Consider the following 26,070-nt stretch of genomic DNA (forward strand, 5'->3'; position numbering starts at 1 on the left):
AGACGGGCAGGTGCAGAAACCATGGGGAGCGCTTTGGGCTCTAGCCCCACAGCAGCGTCTAGGACTCCTGAAGCCCAAGTGGGCGTGTGTTACAGTGTGCTGTCTCTCAGCTATGCCTTCTGCAGATGGCCTGTATTAGCTCAGCAGACCCTGTGCCTTATCACAAGGACAGAGGGCCAGTGTGACAGCCTGAGTTCTTGCCTAGTGAACTGGAAGAATCAGATCACACATGGGCTGGAAGGTTGAGTGCGACATTTATTGAGTGGTGAAGGTGACTCTTAGTGAGATGGATGGGAAGCCGGAAGCGGGGGATGGAGTGGGAAGGTGTTCTTCCCCTGGACTCAGGCTGCCCAGTGGCCAGACTCTTCTCCGACTGTCCTGGGCTGAACTCCCCTTGTCATCCACATCATTCCACCATCGCTAGTCTGCCAGCGTCTGCTGGTGTGCTCCTCTTCTCCTCTCAACACCCAGCTGCTTGTATCTGTGGCTGCTAAGGTCTCGGGTTTTTAAGGGTACAGAATGGGGGGAGTGGCAGGCCAGAGCGGTCTTGGAAAATGCAACATTTGGGCCCAAAAACAGGAGTTCCTATTCTCACTTAGGTCCATGGAGCCCTTGCCAGGGACCCTGCTCTTCTCTACCCAGCATTTCCCTGCCCCCTCCCATATCAATGATATCCTTCCATTAGGTAAAACAACCCACCATCGCATTTCCAGATTTGGGATTTAACTGGGCCCTGGTGCTTTTTCCTTTGGCTCCAGCTCACCTGATTTCATGTCCCTCCCTCAGCTGATCCAGACAGTGAGTGCAGTGGACCAAGATGACCCACGCAATGGTCAGCATTTCTACTACAGCTTGGCTCCTGAGGCTGCTAACAACCCCAACTTTACCATAAGGGACAACCAAGGTAATCAGGTGGATGGCTGGCTATCTATGCTTTTCTACAGCATAGACCAGCTACTTTGGGTTATGGTCTTATGCAAATAGTGTCAAAGCCTACCTGCTCTTTACCAGCAATCCTCAAGCAATTCTCCCATCTCAGCCTCCCAAAGTGCTAGGATTACAGGCATGAGCCACTACACCCAGCTTCACAGAGTCTTTTAAAGTTTTGTTTCAGAACAACAAACTCGGAGAACCCTTTGCCAATTCTAAAACTCCTTCAGTCAGTAAGTCGACAGATGTTTACTGAGTACCTGTCCTGTGCCAGAAACAATGCAAAGCACAGAGGCGAAATTCTTCATTTCCACTGGTAGCAGCCCTGTTCATATGTTCTGTAACAATGGGAAAAATCTGAGAAAGACAGAAAGTGACCTAGATTTAAAAAAAAGAAAGAAAAGAAAAGAAAAAAAAAAAAAAAAAAAAACCCTGGGGGAACATTTCTAGGCAGAGATCAAAGCAGGAAACAGTAAAAAGCTCTCCAAACAAAAAGGAGACAAAGGATAAGTAATAGAGATAAGAAAGGGCAAATACAGGACCATAAACACAGTTTTGGCACTGAAACAGCTTTATCATTTTAGGATGATTTAGAGACACACTTTCAGGTAGGGTTCCCTATCCAGAAACTGCTCCCCGCTATAGCTTTGATGGAACAGAATTCTAGGCCCTTCTTTTCCAACGAGCATTCAGAACAGCTAAGGCGCTCACAGACCCAGCACACTCTTCTTTGGGCACAGATGGGAAAAGGAAGGATTTCTGTTCTCTAGCCAGATGATTTGCTTCAAAAGAAAAGAAAAGGTCAGGGCAATGGAAAAAATAAGTTAAACTGTCAAATGAACCTCATCTGTTGCTAACTCTACTGCCAGCTAGCCATCTGACCCTGGGAAGGTTATCACTTCTCCAGACTGCAATAGCCTCATTTTCATTCCAATTCTAAACTATTTATTGCCACTTTGTAAAAATCTAAGCAAAGAGTAACAAAAACTCATGATCAGGTTAGGCACACCTGGTTTTAGTTTCAAATATCAATTATTTGAGATTAAAAGTATTACTTCAATCCCATATGACAGTTTTCTGCTGTAAAACTTGAGAATCTCAAACCTAATTTCTTCTAAATGGGAAAGCATTCTTCTAAGTCATCCCTTCAACCTCCTACATGTCATCATAAAACTACTATAATAATTCTGGAAGGAATGGCAATATGAATTATAAAGACAGAAATACTTCGATTAAATATCCTTAAGTTTTTATTGGGTCAAAATTTTGAACTATTCATTTATCTGCTTCATAGGGAAAGTATTCCAGCAAAAAGTGGTTTCAGCCTAGGACTGGCTTTAAAAAGGCAACCCTGGGGGGAAAGAATAACACATTGTAACACATTATATTTTTTCTTCAACTGTTCAGCTAAGCTATCATTCTAATGAGTGAAACAAAATGCAGCAAAATGCTGCAAATTTCTTAAAGATGACTTTGGGCACCAATTTATGGAACCAATTCCTTAAAAAGATGCGCCACCGGCACTGGATGACTATAATAAGATGTGACTCATCTCTTGGAAGGTTTCCCAAAACAGAAGTCAGCACATCTTCAACAGAAACCATGAACTCTTAATCTCCAAATGACAATTTATACCACAAGTATCCTTTACTGAGGCTCATTTTAAAACTGACCAAGTCTAGGCACGGTGGCTCATGCCTGTTACTCCAACACTTTGGGAGGCTAAGGCAGGAGAACTGCTTGATACCAAGAGTTCAACACCAGCCTGGGCAACACAGCAAGACCCTATCTCTGCAAAACATTTTTTAAAAATTAGCCAGGGATGGTGGCACACACCTGTAGTCCCAGCTAGTTGGGAGCCTGAGGCAGGAGGATCACTTGAGGCCAGGAGTTTGAGACCAGCCTGGGCAATACATTAAGACCTCACCTCTACGAATTTTTTTTAATTAGACAGATATGGTGGCATGCACCTGTATTCCCAGCTACTTGGGAAGCTAAGGTGGGAGGATCACTTGAGCCCAGGAGTTCAAGGCTGCAGTGAGCTATGATCAGACCACTGTACACCAGCTTGGGTGACAGAGTAAGATACTGTCTCTAAAAAAACCCAACACAGCAAAAACTGACTAATATAGGGCAGATCTACTGTCAACTACCTCTGTTCCCGTGCCTGAAACATAAAGTCCTTTTATGAACACAACAGGGCACTATCTCCAGTAAAGCCTTTTTTCACTTTTCAGCTCCAAAACATTATGAAAAGAATTATGTATATATAGTACTTTACAGTTTCAAAAGTATTTTCCCATAACTTATTTGATATTTACAATAATTCTGTGAAACTTTAAGGAAGTTATTAATCCTTCTGATTCTTATTATCCCATCTGATCGATGAGGAAAGTAAGCAAATGGCCCAAGACCAGAGAATCAATAAGCATTAAAATTGGGGCCAGAAATCGGGTCCTGTTTTACCATGCCCACCCACCACACCCCACCCCCACACCCCACCCCCAAACACAGTGTTCTCTGTCACCTTAGGAAAGAATGCTGTTTCCAAATAAGTTACTGAAGGCCTAATTATCACATTCAACAAAAATTTTAAAAGTGGCTACTATATGCCAGGCCCCTTCTAGCACTGGATTCAGCAATGTGATGCTCTGATATTTTTCTTTAATCTTAAATAACTCTTAGATCAAGAAACATATATGTCATAGATATAATACTTACATGAATTTCAGCTCTAGTCAGACTTTCTAAAAGTCTTATGACCTCACCTGGACTAAACCAAAAAAATGAAAGTTCTGATTAGAGAAAAACCTGCTTTCTGAAAAAACAAACAATTAAAACTACAAAGTGGAATTGACACTACTTAGCTATTACGTCTGGAAAACAGAAAGGTTCATGGGTTGTGTGGTAGGTGGAAATATGAATATAATCCTCAGGTTGGCATCCCTTCTCCATTGAGAAGAAAATAAGAAGTAGCCTGTATCAAAGCAGGAAGAGATTATGCTTATCTGAATTTTTTTTGACAGTTAACATTACTAAATAAGCAATTATATAGCATAATCAAAGGTGTGCATGTTTTGGAGACAGAGAGACAAGAGTTCAACTCCCAGCTCTGCTACTAACTAGGTTAGTGGCTTCAAACAAATTATAAAATCACTCTAGGCCTTACTTCTATTTCTGAAAAGGAGTGAGATTATTACTATCTCCAAATTGTGAAGATTGAGTGAGATACTGCACACAAAGTGCAGGTACGTGGCACATGAGCCTTTAGTAACAATAGCCGCTAGCATCAAAAGCAGGTGGAAAAGGGAAAGTTAATTAAGGGGTAATGTGTCACTCAGAATAGCCCAAGTTATGCTACAGCAACAACTACCACGAAAATCTCAGTGGCTTAGCACAACTACAGTTAATTTCTTGCTCACATTCAGCCTACTGTGGGTCTGAGCTCAGTGTCCCAGGCTGCCCCACTCTGCATCTCACACCTTGTGGTTCTTTCTCAGTAACTACAGCAAGGAAAAAGCATGGAGACTCATACATCAGCTCATACAGACTTCTGCCTAGAAGTAACACAAATCACTATTGCTCATCAACTAAAGCAAATCACACAGACATATCCACATTTAAGAGGACAGAAAAGTATAATCCTTTATTATGTCCAAAAAGAGAAGAAGAACCAGAAATATTGATGATCACTAATAATGTTTTCTTAGGTCAGGCTCTCAGAATTTTTTGTGATGTTCTCGACTCTTTCCTATGAAATATGAAACACATCCATGGGACCTCTGTGTTGGTGGTATTAGCTTTAAGAATCACTTCTTCTGTAATCCCAGCACTTTGGGAGGCCAAGACGGGCGGATCACGAGGTCAGGAGATTGAGACCATCCTGGCTAACACGGTGAAACCCCGTCTCTACCAAAAAATACAAAAAACTAGCCGGGTAAGGTGGTGGGCGCCTGTAGTCCCAGCTACTCAGGAGGCTGAGGCAGGAGAATGGCATAAATCCGGGAGGCGGAGCTTGCAGTGAGCTGAGATCCAGCCACTGCACTCCAGCCTGGGCGACAGAGCGAGACTCCGTCTCAAAAAAAAAAAAAAAAAAAAAAGAATCATTTCTTGTATGTCCTACCACATCTCTCAAATTTTTCCTCTGCTGAAAATAAACTGAGCTTTGCAAAAGTATATCTACTTCAGAATTCAAACCTACTCCAGGAAACCTGAGAATGCAGATTTTAAAAATGAACACTCCCACAACACAGTATGTGAATATAAATGTAAACACACACATGTACACATCCCAACTTTGTAGAAAATATCTAATAATTTGACTAATCCCCTTTAAAACTGGAGGAAAGATTTCTAGTATTGATCAGGAACAAATTTTCAACAAGGTCATATTAACTGCTTAAAGTTAGACCACCAACTCAGGAGAAATAACAAGGTGTGTCATATGATTAGGAGATTTCAAATAAGCTTCTACTAAATAAGCAGGTTCTTTAGGAAGCACAGGAGTTGGTGACTGCATTTCAGAGGCATAAAAGAAAATAGTAAAAGACATGAATTCCAGTCAAAGTGGCAAAAATAAGCAATCTGCCACAGCCACATGGGCTCCTCAGCATTCTTTTGCTGGAGGCACAAAGCAGCACTGGGGCCTTGGCAAGCTGCTGAGCAGGAACAAACAGGGACCACAAGTCACCAGTGATTGTTCTTTTCTGTCAAGCTTTCCCAGGGACATTTTTGTTAGATCTGAAGTCTGACAGTTTGCCTTGGGCACTTTATGTCACAAAGGATAAGACAGACTCAAAAAAAGGCTTTCTCTTCCAAGCCTCAGGGTTTTACCTAAAAGCAAGCAAAAAGCCTGGTTTCTGAATCCAAATGCTGATCCAGGCAAACCCGTCCATGGCTGACCACTACCAGGGAATATCTGACTACCCTCTTTCCTTCTTACTCCCTGCCCCTGCCCCCTTGCCTTCCTCAATCCAAGAAATTAATTCATCTTCCCTTTTCCAATCCTGGAACCCCTCCTTCTTTCAGATAACACAGCACGGATTCTAACCAGGAGGTCTGGTTTCCGGCAGCAGGAGCAGAGTGTCTTTTACCTGCCTATCCTGATAGCAGACAGCGGGCAGCCCGTGCTGAGCAGCACAGGCACACTGACCATCCAAGTGTGCAGCTGTGATGACGATGGCCACGTCATGTCCTGCAGCCCAGAGGCCTACATGCTCCCAGTCAGTTTGAGCCGGGGTGCCCTCATTGCCATCCTGGCCTGCATCTTCGTCCTCTTAGGTGAGTAAGGGGCTGCTTTCCCTTCTGTGGAGTCCTGCCAGTGCTCACTCAGACATCCATTCATTACCTTCCTGACACAGCTATTTAGAACTGATCCTCCACACCTTGCTTACTCAAAAGGTGGTAGAGTGAGGCTGCAAAAATACAGTAAAGAAACTGAGGACAGTCCCTTCTTCAAGGTGTCTGTGGTAAGATCAAAGCACATATACTTACAAAGTATCTACTATGAGCTGGGGCACCATACAAGGTGCTAGGATTAATAAAACAGACACATCCTGGCCTTCCTGAGTTTACTTCAGAACAAAACAGGCTCGTTTTGACATCATAGAATCAATATTACAATTTAGACAGGATTTGATGATCACCTCTTCTAACCCCTTCATTTAAGTAATAGCTAAGTCACAAAGGGGTAAGTGACAGGCTCAAAACCAAAGTCAGAGGCAGAGCCAGGGCTGAAATGCAGGCAGGTCATACACACTGGGCACCCCTGTGGCTCAACAGCACTGCCTTTCTCCTAAACGCTCATCCCGATTCCGGAGGTGGTATTACAGGGAAGGGAAGAGGGATAAGGTATCCTGGTTGGACAAGTGACAGGGATAGATGCCATTTCAAACAGGGTAGTCAGGGAATCCCTCACTGATAAGACCTTTGAGCAGAAAGCTGAAGGAAGTGATGGCGTGAACCACACATATTTCTGGAGAATAAGCTGTTTGGGGTGATTAGTACCCCTCCCAGGCACCATGGCCATCTAACCAGGAACGGCAACTAAACAGGGTCAGTTTTCCTCTGCTGACGAAATAAGGGCATTACAGGCCAGTAGTGGGAGAGCACTACTGGGGTTAAGGAACCCTTCCTTCCTCCTCTCAAGTCATACTGCAAGGCGGCTCCCCAACTCCCTGGTATGTAAGGCCATCCTTGCAATTGTTTTCTAATTCCACACTCAAAAACAGAGAAACAAAAACACTTAAACCAACTCTTGCAAAAAAAGAAAATATCTGTACGTATATCCTTGCTCTTCTGATTGAACCAATCTATAGCAAATATATCTTGCTTAGAGAAAAACAGATTTAGTAGATACTAGTATTATTCAATATAAAAGAAATCTGAGTTTTCTGAGAGAAAAAGCCCTGAGGATTGAAATTAGAATAAAGGTACAGATATTCACATACACCCTTGATCCCAAGTTCACCTCTATACCAAGAGACAGATCAAAGAAAGAAGTTCCTGTGAAAAATGGCGGCACTTGATTTTCTAGGTAGGTCTGTGGAATGTGCTTCTTAAAATACATAGGAAAATACAACATGTGGTTTAATTTTGTTTTTTTGGTTCAGCCCTATGCAAAGAGAGAAAGAGTATAAATAAGTAACCTTTCTAAGTTCTTGGATCCCTGCGTCAGACAAAATTGTTAACGGTTTCTGGACCCTGACTGCATTGACAAGTAAAACCTCCCTGCAATTCCTTGAGTTTCCATAAGGTGGCATTGGGGGTCCTTGAGTGCAGAACTGGACAACCTGTAAGAGGCCTTTGAAGAAACTTGTTCCTGGGAGAAATTTCCAGACTGGCTGTCCTTACTTCTATCTTTGGAAAATGTCGAAGTTAAAAGTTCACTCTGGCCCACAAAAAGCCATCATTACAGAAATACTGATTTAAAGAGACTGGCTTGGAGAGGCTCTCAAGTTAAAAATGGTGTGCAAGGGACAATTTATTTTATCCCTCCCCACCCATGATGATGTCTTGTCTTTTGAACTGTACAGAAAAAGTAAACTGTTTTCAGGAGCTAAATTGAGCAGAGCTGTCATAAAATCCTCACAGTTTTAAGTACTCTTACTTCTAAGAGTACGCATCCCACATTAAGAATAATTCATGAAACTTTAAGATTTGAGTTGCATTTGTCAACAAAATACTACATTTTATGGACAACTAAATTAATTCTGACTTCGTGGGGTTTTTATTTCATGTCTCACATATTTATGTAGTTCCTAGAAAATCTCATAAGCTCTATGCACCATGCCTACAGTACCCAAAGAATAAACCATCCCTAGAACTAATTCTCTTCGGTCAGAGAAGCCTTTCAGCTAAATAAGACCATTTTCCTCAAAATCTGATTTTCAGGGCATTATATAATATTTGTTATTTAAATTAGATTACCTAAAAAAAAAAGAAAAAGAAAAGACATGTAGCAATCTTTATTTTTCAAGAAACGGACTAGTTCTATACAAACAGCCCACTTCTCCATGACCATCAGAATTCTCTCCAGCAAGGTACTCAAAAGACTTCCAATTTTGCTTCCTAGCATTTTCCGAAATACCACCCCTACCACTTCAAGGTCACCTCTGTGAAGCCCTTCTCAGTCTCCCAAGTAAAATTCACTGGCCCTGCCTCTGTACTCTCCTGGTGACACTTGTGGCTCTAATAGCCCTTATCACTGTCTGACTTGCATTAATTATCAGCATCCATAATCTCCTTAGATTACAAGCTCGCAAGAGCAGAATCCATGCCACACTCAATATTGTTTCCCCATTGCTTAGCATAGAGCCTTAAAAATATGTGGGTTTAATAACTTTACTGAAACACAGCATGCTCACTTCGAACCTCAGGTCTCCAACTTGCATCAATCCAAATCACACTCCAACCTTTCATGCTCGATTCAAGCCCTCACTTCCTTAAAGTCCTATTAGTCTCTTTTTCTCTAGGAATCCCACCATCCTTTTAGTCCATGCCTCGTATTTTTGCACACAGAGAAAATATACACAAGCATATCATCGTTTCCTGTGTATGTTTTGTCACCAAACCTATCCGGGAAAATATTACGTATTAATGTCATTAATCGCAATTTATAAAAAAGCACATCTACATTCAAAAAAATTTTTAAATCACTGTTGTGAGTTTTATTAGTCTGTAATCCTTTACTGCATGTACGAATGTACTCCACTTTTTCCCCTTGGATGAACTGGGGTCTTATTCTGCAGTGCTGTCAAACTGTCACTGTTCACTAGCTGTAACAAAGTACACCAGAAAAAAAAAAAAAATCAATAGCAGTTCTACAGCTAAAACCTCAACACTCTTCCTGGAAAATGTTTTCAGTCAGAGAGATAAATAGCTCAATGGGATTATCTCTATCTCTCCTTTAAACCCCAGGGAACATATTCTAGGGGGGGAAAATGCATTTGCTGGGATAAAATTTTATCCAAACCTGCAAGGGCACATCTAACAGTGTGGTGTTTCTTTAATAACATGATGAATTATATAAAATGCCACTGCTCATTCTCTCCCTTCCATAAACACCCTTGGGTCCAGAAAGCCACAACCGCCTAATGAAAGGCTTCTCTGAGGAACCTGAGTTTACTGGACCCCAGGGATCACTTACGTTCTGTTGTTTTTTAGAGGTATAAAAAGACTACAACTTTGGCGCATACTTAGTATTTGTATCTCTACGCATATTAAGACATGATTATATACAGAGTAGAATCCTATTAGGATGTTAATACAAGGAAGCAGCATCCCCCCTACATAAGACTTCCACATTCCACATTATAAGAAGAGAAAAGTATATTTACCATCATATAAACAGAGCACATGATCTAGTCCTTAGAGTATGTTGGTCCATAACAGGCCTTTGTGCTTTGTTAATTGGATTTTAAATCCGGTGTTAGGTGTAGAGACACACACAATTTCAAAACAGCACGCCGATGTTAAGAGACTATATGCAATTTTTTCTAATTAAACCATTTAAAGAAATACAGGGCTTCACTGTCCACAACCTGACTTACAGAAAGAGAACAAGGTGGACTTAAATTAGAATTCCCCCAAGTTTCAGATATCCAAAAGCTATCTGAGCTCTCTCCACTCGGTAGCTCTTCCCCTAACCGTGGTCAATCAAGACTATTTCTACTCACCGCACACACAGCCACATCTCCTCGGTAAATGGACTCTCCTTTTTCTTCTTGGCAGTGCTGGTGTTGCTCATTTTGTCCATGAGGCGGCACCGGAAACAACCATACATCATCGACGACGAGGAAAACATCCACGAGAACATCGTCCGCTATGACGACGAGGGCGGCGGCGAGGAGGACACCGAGGCCTTCGACATCGCGGCCATGTGGAACCCCCGGGAGGCGCAGGCGGGGACCGCCCCCAAGACGCGGCAGGACATGCTGCCCGAGATCGAGAGCCTCTCCCGCTACGTGCCTCAGACGTGCGCAGTGAACAGCACCGTCCACAGCTACGTGCTGGCCAAGCTCTACGAGGCCGACATGGACCTGTGGGCGCCGCCCTTCGACTCCCTTCAGACGTACATGTTCGAGGGCGACGGCTCTGTGGCGGGGTCGCTGAGCTCCCTGCAGTCGGCCACGTCGGACTCAGAACAGAACTTCGACTTCCTGACGGACTGGGGGCCCCGCTTCCGGAAGCTGGCCGAGCTCTACGGGGCGTCGGAGGGACCCGCGCCGCTGTGGTGACGGAAGCCAGGAGGCAGGCGCGCGTCCAAATCCAGACGTTCTCCGCGGGTGCTTCGCGGACAAGGTGCAGCCGACCACACGAGCAATACTGTGCTGGAGAGTGAGAATGGGGGAGAGCGGGCGAACAGAGCTCTCTCTGGATCAGCTTTACTTGGGTAGATTAAGTTAAATAAGCAAAAGGAAACCCAGGAAGTAGAGGGAAGAATCTTCAATTACCTTTTTTTCTTTTCTTTTTGATTTTTCTGACACTGTGCGAAGGCCTGGAGTCCAACGTGTTATGACAAGGGTGACTTTTCTCTGCCATTCGCTAAGGCGTTTGTCGCTTTTCCACCACAGAAAGGCTCTGGCCTTGGATACAGAGATGCCAATTGAAAGCAGAAAGTTCTACTCTCATATCTGTTTTTTATCTTATTCTCCATTTAAGAGTTTTGCTGGCTCATCAAACCACAGATACCAACCCACAAGAAAGAACAGAAAACTTGTTACTCAGTGAAATTAACCTACTTGTTCTGGGATGGATGGAATTTATCGTAACCCTTTTGAGACAAGGTTAAAACTGAATCAGCCTTGCATGGGGGTGGATGGGTGGGAGGGTGGGTGAAGGAAGAGACATTGACTTTATGCTCAAGTTTAGTGGCTGAACCAAGAGATGTTGGCATTACAGCTCATCCAACGCCATCAAGTTAGAGTGCTCGCGTCTCCTCTCAGCTCTTTAACTGTGCCCCTGCAAAATTGTTCAGAATGAAACCAGAAAAACCTGCCTCTTTTGCACTGTAGATGTCTCTTCCATGTGCCAAATGTGGAGATTAGATGCTACAAATGAAAGCCAAATAAAAAGAAGTATCTGATAAAAGCATGGGTTAGAGGGCTTTCCTAATCTGTGTGAGGTCAATCCAAGGGATGTTTACATACTGTAGATAACCTACTTGAACAAAAATCAGTATTATAGAGAATAAATGGATGTAAGAAAATTACATGTACAAGTTTTGTATATTTGTTAATAATTTTGTTAATAAATATGATGTACTGCATCTCAGTACCTTAGCACTTCTTTTAATAAAAGTTAAATAGAAGGAAAAGTCTATTGCGAATTTGTTTAATTGCTGAACAGGTAGAAGATGGCTTTGTAATCCGGATCTACCTCAGGCTCCCAGGTTTGGGGCAAATTTGTAAGGCAAAAGCAGTGGCAAAGAAGTGTGAGGCTGCATTCTATTTCAGTCGCTAACCATATGAACATTATGGTTGAAACTGTTAAGCTTTTAATGAGCACCCTCCATTTCTTCATCCCTGAAGAGAGCAAAGGGTGGTTTGGTAAGATCAATGGTACAATGGTGAATTTAGCACATATTTTTCATTTTGCAAAAGGGTATTACCCATAGCCGCCAATGAGGCAGGCTGCTGTGCTACTTACATCTCTATTTCATTGGCAAATTGAGCTCACGGATGGTTGCAACCACATTTTATTCATCTTTCCTTTTGCTACAGTAGCTAGCATACTCTTCTGCATACAGTAGGTGCTTAACACATACTCCGTGGCTACACGATGGGAAGGATCTCTGTATCTGACATTCTATTACTAAAAAATATTTTACACAACAATCTTCACAATTAAGGACAAATTGTGAACAAAATCGTTGCCTGAGTCTTGATTGTAGCAACAGTTCCCAAATTTTAATGCATCAGAATTACCTGAAGAAATTGTTAAACTACCTCACCCCTAGATTTTCTGATTCAGTCGATTTGAGGCAGTTTGTATTTCTAACATGTTCCCAGGAGATGCTGATGCTGCTGGTCCAGGAACCACATTTTGAAAACCTCTGGTATGCAGTTACTCACTCTCCAACACATGAAGATTAAACTATATCCCATCTGCATTGGGTCCCATCTTCCCACAGAGTGGTGTTCTGAACTGTTTTCCCAGTACAACATGAAGAGTTTACAGAAATGTATGAGAAAGCTGATGAGGGTCTGGTAGGCAGTAGGATGTGCTTTTTTGCATATTACACATTACATGGTACCATTACATGGTACATTAACAGCCACCAAATTCTCTTCAGCCTTCAGCATACTAACACTTTCTTCTCATGAAAGGCAGGCAGCTCTCACACATCCTCTTCAAGGATAGAGTGCAATGTAAAAATAAATACAGTTAACAAAGCAAAAGAAAAAGCATGGACTTGAGTCCAAACTAGGCTTTACAATATACCAATTATATGGATGTAGGAAAATCAACCTCTATAACATTCTTCCTTCCTACCACAGCCCTGAGGATAATTTTGTGAGTATTTCACTTTGTATTGCTTGTGTTACAACTGAGAACAGCTGTTATCCTAACCACAGGGGGTTATCATGCCCCACATCCTGCAAATGTGGTCCCCATGATATTGGGCATGAAGTGATTAAACAAAATCTCCTGAATCTTCTGGTCCCTGGGAAGATGTTTAATGGTGTAATACAGGAAGTGTGAATGAAGCACAAAATAGATCTATTTCAGCTTCGTACTCTAAGCTAAAAGAGATTCCCACTCCAAATGAATTTTAAAATTCCCTTACTACTGCCACAATGTAATACAAATGCTGATCCCTCTGGGAATAAAGAAAAAGAAAACCATCATCATCTCTATACAGACAATGTGATCAGGTTAAGCTGGAGAGCTGTAAAATCATTCAGCCATTTCTTTGTCAACAGGTACAACAGCTAGCCTGTAATTTACATGTTGGAGGGAAACAGGAGAATCTGTAGAAACCAATTGATAAGACTCAGTCTGAAACTGTATACTGAATAAGAGCACAAGCAAAGATAAAAATTAGCAATGAATTTTCCACATCTAAAAAAGAGAATATTCAAGCACGGCATATAGCAAAGACAAAGATGGGGTGGTTCACACAAGAAAGAATCTATGAATCCTGAAAATGGAATTCAACAAGTTAAAAATCAGTGCAGGCACATTGATTAAAAGTTGTCATTAGTTCACTAATAATGCAGAACTAGGCCTTGATGACAGAATTCACAGTATTTCCATGTAGTGCTAGGACTATATTAATGTAAGACAGACACACTTTACAAGTAGTTCCCATTGCAGATTGACTCACTGTCATATCCATTTGTCATTTTTACAGTAAAGAACCTTCAACATATTATTATACATAAATACCTAGATTAGGGAAGCTTCTGCTTTATTCGTAAAGATCAAGTTTCTGATAGAGGAAGTGGATAAAATTAGGCCAAGTGGTCCTCTTTTTTATTTTTTTAAATTATATTTTAAATTCTACGGTACATGTGCACAACGTGCAGGTTTGTTACGTAGGTATACATGTGCCATGTTGGTGTACTGCACCCATTAACTCGTCATTTACATTAGGTATTTCTCCTAATACTATCCCTTCCCCCTCCCCCGACCCCATGACAGACCCCGGTGTGTGATGTTCCCCACCCTGTGTCCAAGTGTTCTCCTTGTTCAATTCCCACCTATGAGTCAGAACACGCAGTGTTTGGTTTTCTGTCCTTCCGCAACATTGCTCAGAATGGTTTCCAGCTTCATCCACATCCCTACAAATGACATAAACTCATCCTTTTTCTATGGCTGCACAGTATTTTATGGTGTATATGTTTCACATTTTCTTAATCCATTCTATCATTGATGGACATTTGGGTTGGTTCCAAGTCTTTGCTCTTGTGAATCGTCCCACAGTAAACATATGTGTGCATGTGTCTATATGGTAGCATGATTTATAATCCTTTGGGTATATATCCAGTAATGGAATTGCTGGGTCAAATGGTATTTCTAGTTCCAGATCCTTGAGGAATCGCCACACTGTCTTCCACAATGGTTGAACTAGTTTACAGTCCCACCAACAGTGTAAAAGCGTTCCTATTTCTCCACATCCTCTCCAGCACCTATTGTTTCCTGATTCCTTAATGATCACCATTCTAACTGGTGAGAGATGGTATCTTCATTGTGGTTTCGATTTGCATTTCTCTGATGGCCAGTGATGATGAGCAGTTTTTCATGTGTCTGTTGCCTGCATAAATGTCTTCTTTTGAGAAATATCTGTCCACATCCTTTGCCCACTTTTTGATGGGGTTGATTTTTTTCTTGTAAATTTTTAAAGTTATTTGTAGATTCTGGGTATTACCCTTTGCCAGATGGGTAGATTGCAAAAATTTTCTCCCATTCTGTAGGTTGCCTGTTCACTCTGATGGTAGTTTATTTTGCTGTGCTCTTTAGTTTAATTAGATCCCATTTGTCTATTTTGGCTTTTGTTGCCATTGCTTTTGGTGTTTTAGTCACGACATCCTTGCCCATGCCTATGTCCTGAATGGTATTGCCTAGGTTTTCCTCTAGGATTTTTATGGTTTTAGATCTAACATTTAAGTCTTTAATCCACTTGAATCAATTTTTATACAAGGTGTAAGGAAGGGATCCAGTTTCAGCTTTCTATGTACGTCTAGCCAGTTTTCCTAGCACCATTTATTAAATAGGGAAACCTTTCCTCATTTCTTGTTTTTGTCCAGTTTGTCAAAGATCAGATGGTTGTAAATGTGTGGTGTTATTTCTGAGGGCTCTGTTCTGTTCCATTGGTCTAAATCTCTGTTTTGGTACCAGTACCATGCTGTTTCAGTTACTGTAGTCTTGTAGTATAGTTTGAAGTCAGGTACTGTGATGTCTCCAGTTTTGTTCTTTTGGCTTAGGATTGTCTTGGTAATGCAGGCCCTTTTTTGGTTCCGTATGAACTTTAAAGTAGTTTTTTCCAATTCTATGAAGAAAGTCATTGGTAACTTGATGGGGATGGCATAGAATCTATAAATTACCTTGGTCAGTATGGCCATTTTCACGATAATGATTCTTCCTATCCATGAGCACGGAATGTTCTTCCATTTGTTTATGTCCTCTTTTATTTTGTTGAGCAGTGGTTTGTAGTTCTCCTTGAAGAGGTCCTTCACATCCCTTGTAAGTTGGCTTCCTAGGTATTTTATTCTCTTTGAAGCAATTGTGAATGGGAGTTCACTCATGATTTGGCTCTCTGTCTGTTATTGGTGTACAGGAATGCTTGTGATTTTTGCACATTGACTTTGTATCCTGAGACTTTGCTGAAGTTGCTTGTCAGTTTAAGGAGATTTGGGGCTGAGATGATGGGATTTTCTAAATATACAGTCATGTCATCTGCAAACAAGGACAATTTGACTTCCTGTTTCCCTAATTGAACATGCTTTATTTCTTTCTCTTGCCTAATTGCCCTGGCCAGAACTTCTAACACTACATTGAATAGGAGTAGTGAGCGAGGGCATCCCTGTCTTAACGCCAGTTTTCAAAGGGAATGCTTCCAGTTTTTGCCAGTTCAGTATGGTATTGGCTGGGGGCCTGTCATAAATAGCTCTTATTATTTTGAGATACATCCCATCAGTACCTAGCTTATTGAGAGTTTTTAGCATGAAGGGCTGTTGAATTTTGTTGAAGGCCTTTTCTGCATTTATTGAGATAATCATGTGGTTCTTGTCTTTGGTTCTGTTTATATGATGGATTACGTTTATTGATTTGCGTATGGTGAACCAGCCTTGCATCCCAGGGATGAACCAACTTGATCGTGGTGGATAAGCTTTTTGATGTGCTGCTGGATTTGGTTTTCCCGTATTTTATTGAGGATTTTTGCATCAATGTTCATCAGAGATATTGGTCTAAAATTCTCTTCTTTTATTGTGTCTCTGCCAGGCTTTGATATCAGGGTGATGCTAGCCTCACAAAATGAGTTAGGGAAGATTCCCTCTTTTTCTATTGATTGGGATAGTTTCAGAAGGAATGGTACCAGCTCCTCTTTGTACCTCTGGTAGAATTTGGTTGTGAATCTGTCTGGTCCTGGACATTTTTTGGTTGGTAGGCTATCAATTATTGCCTCAATTTCAGAGCCTGTTATTGGTCTATTCAGGGATTCAACTTCTTCCTGGTTTAGTCTTGGGAGGGTGTATGTGTCTAGGAATTTATCTATTTATTCTAGATTTTCTAGTTTATTTGTGTAGAGGTGTTTATAGTATTCTCTGATGGTAGTTTGCATGTCTGTGGGGTCGGTGGTGATACCCCCTTTATCACTTTTTATTGCATCTATTTGATTCTTCTCTCTTTTCTTATTAGTCTTGCTAGTGGTCTATTTTGTTGATCTTTTCAAAAAATCAGCTCCTGGATTCATTGATTTTTTGAAGGGTTTTTCATGTCTCTATCTCCTTCAGTTCTGCTCTGATCTTAGTTATTTCTTGCCTTCTGCTAGCTTTTGAATGTGTTTGCTCTTGCTTCTCTAGTTCTTTTAATTGTGATGTTAGGGTGTCAATTTTAGATCTTTCCTGCTTTCTCTTGTGGGCATTTAGTGCTATAAATTTCCCTCTACACACTGCTTTAAATGTGTCCCAGAGATTCTGGTATATTGTATCTTTGTTCTTATTGGTTTCAAAGAACATCTTTATTTCTGCCTTCATTTCGTTATGTACCAAGTAGTCATTCAGGAGCAGGTTGTTCAGTTTCCACGTAGTTGAGTGGTTTTGATTGAGTTTCTTAGTCCTGATTTCTAGTTTGATTGCACTGTGGTCTGAGAGACAGTTTGTTATAATTTCTGTTCTTTTATATTTGCTGAGGAGTGCTTTACTTCCAACTATGTGGTCAATTTTGGAGTAAGTGCGATGTGGTGCTGAGAAGAATGTATATTCTGTTGATTTGGGGTGGAGAGTTCTGTAGATGTCTATTAGGTCTGCTTGGTGCAGAGTGGAGTTCAATTCCTGCATATCCTTGTTAACGTTCTGTCTCGTTGATCTGTCTAATGTTGACAGTGGGGTGTTAAAGTCTCCCATTATTATTGTATGGTAGTCTAAGTCTCTTTGTAAGTCTCTAAGAACTTGCTTTATGAATCTGGGTGCTCCTGTATTGGGTGCATATATATTTAGGATAGTTAGCTCTTCTTGGGGCATTGACACCTTTACCATTATGTAATGGCCTTCTTTGACTCTTTTGATCTTTGTTGGTTTAAAGTCTGTTTTATCAGAGACTAGCATTGCAACCCCTGCTTTTTTTTTTGTTTTCCATTTGCTTGATAGATCTTCCTCCATCCCTTTATTTTGAGCCTATGTGTGTCTCTGCACGTGAGATGGGTCTCCTGAATACAGCACACTGATGGGTCTTGATTCTTTGTCCAATTTGCCAGTCTGTGTCTTTTAATGGGGGCATTTAGCCCATTTACATTTAAGGTTAATATTGTTATGTGTGAATTTGATCTTGTCATTATGACATTAGCTGGTTATTTTGCTCATTAGTTGATGCAGTTTCTTCCTAGCATTGATGGTTTTTACAATTTGGCATGTTTTTGCAGTGGCTGATACCAGTTGTTCCTTTCCATGTTTAGTGCTTCCTTTAGGAGCTCTTGTAAGCCAGGCCTGGTGGTGATAAAATCTCTCAGCATTTGCTTGTCTGTAAAGGATTTTATTTCTCCTTCACTTATGAAGCTGAGTTTGTCTGGATATGAAATTCTGCACTGAAAATTCTTCCCTTTAAAAAAGGCTTGTATAGTCTCTGTCAAGAGATCCGCTGTTAGTCTGATGGGCTTCCCTTTGTGGGTAGCCCGACCTTTCTCTCTGGCTGCCCTTAACATTTTTTCCTTCATTTCAACCTTGGTGAATCTGACAATTATGTGTCTGGGGGTTGCTCCTCTCGAGGAGGATCTTTGTGGTGTTCTCTGTATTTCCTGAATTTGAATGTTGGCCTGCCTTGCCAGGTTGGGGTAGTTGTCCTGTATAATATCCTGAAGAGTGTTTTCCAACTTGGTTCCATTCTCCCCCTCACTTTCAGGTACACAAATCAAATGTAGATTTGGTCTTTTCACATAGTCCCAAATTTCTTGGAGGTTTTGTCATTTCTTTTTACTCTTTTTTCTTTAAACTTCTCTTCTCACTTCATTTCATTCATTTGATCTTTAATCACTAATATGCTTTCTTCCACTTGATTGAATTGACTACTGAAACTTGTGCATGCGTCACATAGTTCTCATGCCATGGTTTTCAGCTCCATCAGGTCATTTAAGGCCTTCTCTACACTGTTCATTCTAGTTAGCCATTCTTCTGATATTTTTTCAAGGTTTTTTCAAGGTTTTTTGGCTTCCTTGCGATGGATTCGAACATCCTCCTTTAGCTCAGAGAAGTTTGTTATTACCGATCTTCTGAGGTCTACTTCTGTCAACTTGTCAAAGTCATTCTCCATCCAGCTTTGTTCCGTTGCTGGTGAGGAGCTGCAATCCTTTGGAGGAAAAGAGGTGCTCTGGTTTTTAGAATTTTCAGCTTTTCTGCTCTGGTTTCTCCCCATCTTTCTGGTTTTATCTACCTTTGGTCTTTGATGATGGTGACCTACAGATGGGGTTTTGGTGTAGATGTTCTTTTTGTTGATGTTGATGCTATTCCTTTCTGTTTGTTAGTTTTCCTTCTAACAGTCAGGATCCTCAGCTGCAGGTCTGTTGGAATTTGCTGGAGGTCCACTCCAGACCCTGTTTGCCTGGGTGTCACCAGTGGAGGTTGCAGAACAGCAAACATTGCAGAACAGCAAATGTTGCTGCCTGATCCTTCCTCTGGAAGCTTCATCTCAGAGGGGCATCTGGCTGTATGAGGTATCATTCAGCCCCTACTGAGAGGTGTCTCCCAGTTAGGCTACTTGGGGGTCAGGGACCCACTTGAGGAGGCAGTCTGTCCATTCTCAGATCTCAAAATCCATGCTGGGAGAACCACTGCTCTCTTCAAAGCTCAGCTGGGAATACAAAAATCAACCATCTTCTGCGTTGCTCATGCTGGGAGCTGTAGACTAGAGGTGATCCTATTCAGCCATCTTGGAGCTCAGTCATGGTCCTCTTTTAAAATGACCTTCTAGTGACCTTTTTGTCTCTTGTGATTCATGTTATGCAAAAATATACATGAATACTAATTTACATACTATGTAATTAACTATAACACCAATCCAAAACAATTTTTCTTACATCTTTCTTCCTCGGACAGGAAGCTGGCAAATCCTACCTCGTTTGTTTGGCCACACTGTTGGTTTTATAAGGATGATCAGATGACTGATGATGAGAGAGTTTCTTCCACTCTATTGCTTTAGCTACTGTGGTCGCCTGCCTGGTGCCTATGATGCCAAGTGCTTTATCTCCTATCCCAGAAAGTCTTAGATCACTTCTCTGAGAGCAGCCACTCTCAAAAACTGGTACAACTACCCATAGAATCTTCTCTAATCTTTTGGCAGGACTAGATCCTTGGTCGTTTTTACTGTTATTTCCATTTCTTCCTCTACTTTCCTATCACCTGTTTCAGTTACCATTGCTGGTGCATAAAAAATGTTAATTAAAAAAACTGGTGAAAATGATAACCATTTTATTATGCTCATAGATTCTGTGGGTCAGGAATTCGGAAAGAGTGCATCTGACACTTTGTGACACTTTGTCTCTGCTCCACGGTGTCTGGGGTCTCAGCTGAGAAAGGTCAAAGGCTGAGGGTGATTCATGGGCTGTGACTTGACACATCCATTTGTTCATTCACCCATGTCTTGGTGGTTGACACTGACTATCAACAAGGACATCAAATGGAGCAAATGTCAGCCAAACCTTGGTATGTGGCTGCTTGGGCATCCTCCCAGCATGGAGGCTGAGTTACTAGAGTGTAAACATCACAAGAAAACCAAGCAGAAGCTAAATCACCTTTCGTGACTTCAGAAGTCATGTGGCATTACCTCTATGGTAGTCACAAGCTTCCCCATATCGAAGAAGAGGGAATGTGGGCTCCACCTCTCAGTGAGAAGAGTGTCAGAGTTAGATCTATATTATAAGAAATAACATTGCCCGTTGTTGGAAAATACAATCTGTCATATTGTCTTTTCCTTTTTTAATACCCTGCCTCTTTTTCTTACTCCAGGAAATCACATTTGGTTCCATTCTTCATTTCCTTTCTTCCACTCCCTTTCTTCGTTATAGAATATATTCTTATTTCCATAGACATATTATTATTCTTTGAAATTCAGCCCTCTCCCTACCACAAAGTACTTTCAGAAGTAAATGAATATTTCATGAAAACACCTAGCAAAATATCTGATGTATAAGAAGCATTCAATATATATATTTCATTGAGGTATAATTGACCTCAATAAAAGGTCAATTATATTGAAGTTTTACTGAGGTATAATAAACTGTACATATCTAAAGCATAGAATTTCATAAGTTTTGACATATGTGTACACCCATGAAACCATTGCCACAATCAAAATGGTAAGTATACCTGTCACCCCCAAAAGTTATCTCCTGCCCCTCTGTAACACCTCCCTCCCATCCTGACCAACTCCTCTCCAACCCCAAGCAACTATTGATATGCTTTCTATCACTACAGATTGGTTTGCATTTTCTAGACTTTTTTATAAATGGAATCATGCAATAGATACTTTTTTCTTTGATCTCACCTCTTTCACTCATAATTATTTTGATATTCATCAGTGTCATTGTGTACATCAATAGTTTATTGGGTTTTGTTGCTGCGTAGCATTTCACTGTATAGCTATAGGATAATTTGTTTATTGATTTGCATATGGATGGATAATTGGGTTGTTTGCAGTTTTTGGCTATTGTAAGCAAAGCTGCTATGAACATTTATGTGTGAGTCTTCACAGGACATATATTTCCTCTTCTTAGTTAGTGCCTAGGTGTGGAATGGATGGAATATATGGTAGGTATATGCTTTAGGAGGAAAAAAACCCTGCCAAACTGCTTTCCAAAGTGTTTTTACCGTTTTCTATTCCCACTAGAGATAAGGGAAAGTTTCCTTTTTTACACATTCACACCAACACTTGGTATGTCTGGACTTTTTATAACAGGAGAGTTGTGGCATCTCACTGTGGCTTTAGCTTACAATATCCTAATGACAAATAATGTCGAGCATCTTCTCATGTGCTTATTTGCCATCCATATATCTGCTCTGATGCTGTTTCCAGATGCTTTGTCCATTTTTAGTTGGGCTGTTTCTTATTATTGAGTTCTGAGATTTATTTATATTTTCTGGATACAAATCCCTTATATACTTTATGTGCTTTTATATATGTTTTATATGTTTTATGTGCTTTTATATATGTTTTTTTAAAAATTATTTATATGCTTTGCAAAGATATAGTCCCAGTCTGTAGCTTGCCTTTTTATTCTCTTAACAATACCTTTGAAAGGTCAGAAGTTTTTGATTTTGATAACATCCAGTTTATCACTTTTTTTTTTCATTTATGGATTGTACCCTGGGTGTCATTTCTAACAAACCTTTATCTAACTCAAGGTTACAAAGTTGTTTTTCCATGTTCTCTTCTGGAAGTTTTGTGCTTTTAGGTTTTTACATATAGGTCTGTATTCATTTCTGAGTTTATTTTTGTAGATTGTTAGGTATGATCAAGGTCCTTTTGTTTTTTTATTTTTGTTTTGCTTTGTTTTGCATATGGGTATCCAATTGCTCTGGCACCGTTTATTGAAAAGGGCTTTTTTTCACTGCATTGTCTTTGAGCCTTATTGTGGGTTGAATTGTGTTCTCTAAAAAGATATGTCTAAGTTCTAACACCCAGTATCTGGGAATATGACCTTATTTGAAAATTGGGTCTTTGTTTATTGACATAAAATAAAATGAAGTCATGCTGGATTACAGTGGGTCCTAATCCAAAGACCAGTATCCTTATAAAAAGAAGGAGATTTGTACACTGAGACAGAGACACAGAGAAGATACCATGTTGATGATGGAGACAGAAATTGGAGTGATGCTGCTATACACCAAGGAAGGCCAAGGTTTGTTGACAATACCAAAAGCTGGGAGGGAGGCCTGGTACAGACTCTCCCCCAACACCTCCAAGAGGAACCATGCCTGTCAACACCTTGACTTCCTACTTCTGGCCTCCAGAACCATGAGACTTCTTTTTTAGTCTTCAACTTCTATTTTAAGTTCAGGGGTACATGTGCAGGATGTACAGTTTTGTTACATAGGTAAACGTGTACCATGGTAGTTTACCACACAAATCAACCCATCACCTATGTGTTAAGTCCAGAATTCATTAGCTATTCTTCCTGATGCTCTCCCTCCCCCCACCCTCCCCAACAGGCCCTAGTGTGTGTTGTTCTTCACCATGTGTCCATATGTTCTCATCATTCAGCTCCCACTTATAAGTGAGAACATGCAGTGTTTGGTTATCTGTTCCTGCATTCGTTTGCTGAGGATAACGGCTTCCAGCTCCATCCATGTCCCTGCAAAGGACATGATCTCATTCCTTTTTATGGCTGCATAGTATTCCATAGTATATATGTACCACATTTTCTTTATCTGGTCTATCACTGATGAGCATTTGGGTCGATTCCATGTCTTTGCTATTGTAAATAGTGCTGCAATGAACATACATGTGCACATATCTTTATAAAATAATGATTTATATTCCTTTGGGTACATACTCGGCAATAGGATTGCTGGGTCAAGTGGTATTTCTGCCGTTAGGTCTTTAAGGAATTGCCACACCACTTGCCACAATGGTTGAACTAATTTATACTACCACCAACAGTGTAAATGCATTCCTTTTCTCTGCAAACTCACCAGCATCTGTTGTTTTCTGACTTTTTAATTATCGCTGTTCTGACTGGTGTGAGATGGCACCTCATTGTGGTTTTGATAAGCATTTCTCTAATGATCAGTGATGTTGAATTTTTTTTTTCATATGTTCGTTGGCCATATGTATGCCTTCTTTTGAGAAGTGCCTGTTCATGTCCTTTGTCCACTTTTTAAGGGGTTGTTTTTTTCTTGTAAATTGGTTTATTAGACCTTTGTCAGATGGATAGATTGAAAAATGTTCTCCCATTTTGTAGGTTGTCTGTTCACCCTGATGATAGTTTATTTTGTTGTGCAAAAGCTCTTTAGTTTAATTAGATCACATTTGTCAATTTTTGCTTTTGTTGCAATTGCTTTCTGTCATGAAATCTTTGCCCATGTCTATGTTCTGACTCATATTGCCTAGATTTTCTTCTGCAAAAATGTTTTCCCATTCTGTAGGTTGTCTGTTCATCCTGATGATAGTTTATTTTGTTGTGCAAAAGCTCTTTAATTAGACCACATTTGTCAGTTTTTGCTTTTGTTGCAATGCTTTTGGTATTTTTGTCATGAAATCTTTGCCCATGACTAGGTCCTGATTGGTATTGCCTAGATTTTCTTCTAGGATTTTTATAGTTTTGGGTTTTAAGTCATTAATCCACCTTGAGTTAATTTTTGCATAAGGTGTAAGTAAGGAGTCCAGTTTCAATTTTCTGCATATGACTAGTCAGTTCTCCCAGCACAATTTATTAAATAGGGAATCTTTTCCCCATTGCTTGTTTTTGTCAGATTTGTTGAAGATCAGATGGTTGTAGGTGTGTGGTCTTACTTCTGAGTTCTCTCTTCTGTTCCATTGGTCTATGTGTCTGTTTTTTGCACCAGTATCATGCTGTTTTGGTTACTGTAGCCTTGTAGTATAGTTTGAAGTTGGGTAGCATGATGCCTCCAGCTTTGTTCTTTTTGCTTAGGATTGTCTTGGCTATACGGGCTCTTTCTTGGCAGAACCATGAGATCTTTAAGCCACCCAGTTTATGGCAGTTTGTTACAGCCACCCTAGGATATATACATACATAATGTATGCATAGATGTATGTAACACATTTTAATCTATTTAAACATTAAAAATAATGAAACACAAGGCTTTTATGTGCCCTTGCCTCTTTGCCTGTACCTACAACACATGCATCACACACACACACACACACACACACACACACTTTACCTATTAACTAACTAGTGCATTCATTTTGTCAGATTTTCTTTTTAACTTTAACTCAGTCATCATACATGGTTTCAGTGCATAGAGAGGACCTCTGAATGTGCCACTGAAGTCTGGCAGGCCACGGTGGCAGCAGTCCTCTCTAGCTGACTTGGCAGTGTGTGAGCAGCTCTCTCACAATGCCAGACAGGGGGTAGGGAAGAATGAATCACCAGATGGCTGAAAAGAGACACTTCCATACGTGTGACCCCACTGATGTGTGCCATGCAGAGAGATTGCTGAGAATGGAGACAGGCTCATGCTTGCTGGAAACAGAACTCAGTGCCCCTGGGTCCTCAGGTACAACAACAAAGAAAAGGTGTTTGAAAGGTGCCCCATATCCTGCTTGACTGCAGAGCATATGGACCAGGCTGGCGAATTCCCACTTGCCATGACTCTGTAAGTGAAGAGCTGCCCTACAAAGTGAGAGAATTAACCTTCAAAGAGCAGGCTGGGTGGTTTCCTTCTGTCTCTCATGCTTGACATTCCCTGGCTGCCCCAGGAACCTTATGCAATCCCCTGCGTTTCCCTGCCAGGCCCATATGCAATGACATTCACTCATCCTGATTACTTTTCTTCGCTAGCCTACCAAGGGGCACTCGCAGTCTGGCCTGGTGTCTACCCCCAGAATTAGCCTCATCAACCTCAAATTTTTCCATTTGCCAGTGACTTTTTGGGACTTTGACTAATGGACTGTAATACGGTCAGTACAAGACAAGATTCTCAAATGAGAGTCATTACCTGAGGATATATATTAACTACACCCAAGAGACACACCGGGCCTTGTCAGCATTCTCCAGACTGACATCCCTACTACTGAGCTGCAAGGTTTAGAAAAGGGAGTGGAGAAGGAAGATGCCAACTATTGAGCATCTACTGTATGGAAGCACCGTGCTAGGTGCTTGCACATACACTGCCATATTAAAACATAAGCTGAGCAAAAACCTGAAACCAGAAAAGGAAACGGAGGCTGTGTGTAAAACACTCGCCTTGGATATGGATATCATTGACTCCTCCAATAATAGTAATGCATAGAATGCTCTCTGAGAATGTTACTGACATTTGATTGTTGATACTCCCTCTAAACCTTAAGCCCTGGAGAACTGAAGATTGACCCTCAGCAAAACCAGGGAAGGACACTAACATGAATCCTCTGAGAATCAGTGAGTGATCATTATTTCAAAATTCCACTCTTCAGTTCTTTCCTGAAAGCATGATTTCACTATAATATGTAAAGATTAAAAAAAATAGATGTCAGCCAGGCACGGTGGTTCATGCCTGTAATCCCAGCACTTTGGGAGCCAAGGCGGGTGTATCACCTGAAGTCAGGAGTTCGAGACCAGCCTGGCTAATGTGGCAAAACCCTGTCTCTACTAAAAATACAAAAATTAGCTGGGCATGTTGAAGGGTGCCTGTAATCCCAGCTACTCAGGAGGCTGAGATAGGAAAGTGGCTTGAACCCGGAGGCAGAGGTTGCAGTGAGCCGAGATCATGCCACTGCACTCCAGTCTGGGAGACAGAGTGAGACTTTATCTCTTAAAAAAAA

The 26,070-nt window shown here is 40.9% G+C and overlaps 1 protein-coding gene and 1 long non-coding RNA gene across 8 annotated transcripts in view; one reads left to right on the top strand and one right to left on the bottom strand.

Moving 5' to 3' along the window:
• The window catches only part of LOC116271488, a 42,945-nt gene extending 32,748 nt beyond the window's left edge, over nt 1–10,197 (bottom strand). Inside the window, exon 1 of the long non-coding RNA XR_004180096.1 lies at nt 10,107–10,197. This is a non-coding gene — a long non-coding RNA (uncharacterized LOC116271488). The remainder of the gene's footprint in view (nt 1–10,106) is intronic.
• The window catches only part of CDH20 (cadherin 20), a 217,374-nt gene extending 205,676 nt beyond the window's left edge, over nt 1–11,698 (top strand). For all 7 annotated transcript variants that reach the window (XM_009192835.4, XM_003914440.5, XM_009192833.4 and 4 more), the window contains 3 exons: nt 787–904; nt 5,959–6,210; nt 10,162–11,698. In XM_009192835.4, coding sequence (XP_009191099.2) covers nt 787–904; nt 5,959–6,210; nt 10,162–10,667 — 876 coding nt within the window. In that variant the 3' untranslated portion in view covers nt 10,668–11,698. The remainder of the gene's footprint in view (nt 1–786; nt 905–5,958; nt 6,211–10,161) is intronic.
• Nucleotides 11,699–26,070: the final 14,372 nt, after the last annotated feature.

Source organism: Papio anubis, chromosome 19 (assembly GCF_008728515.1).
Source record: "Papio anubis isolate 15944 chromosome 19, Panubis1.0, whole genome shotgun sequence".
In the NCBI taxonomy this organism is placed as follows: domain Eukaryota; kingdom Metazoa; phylum Chordata; class Mammalia; order Primates; family Cercopithecidae; genus Papio; species Papio anubis.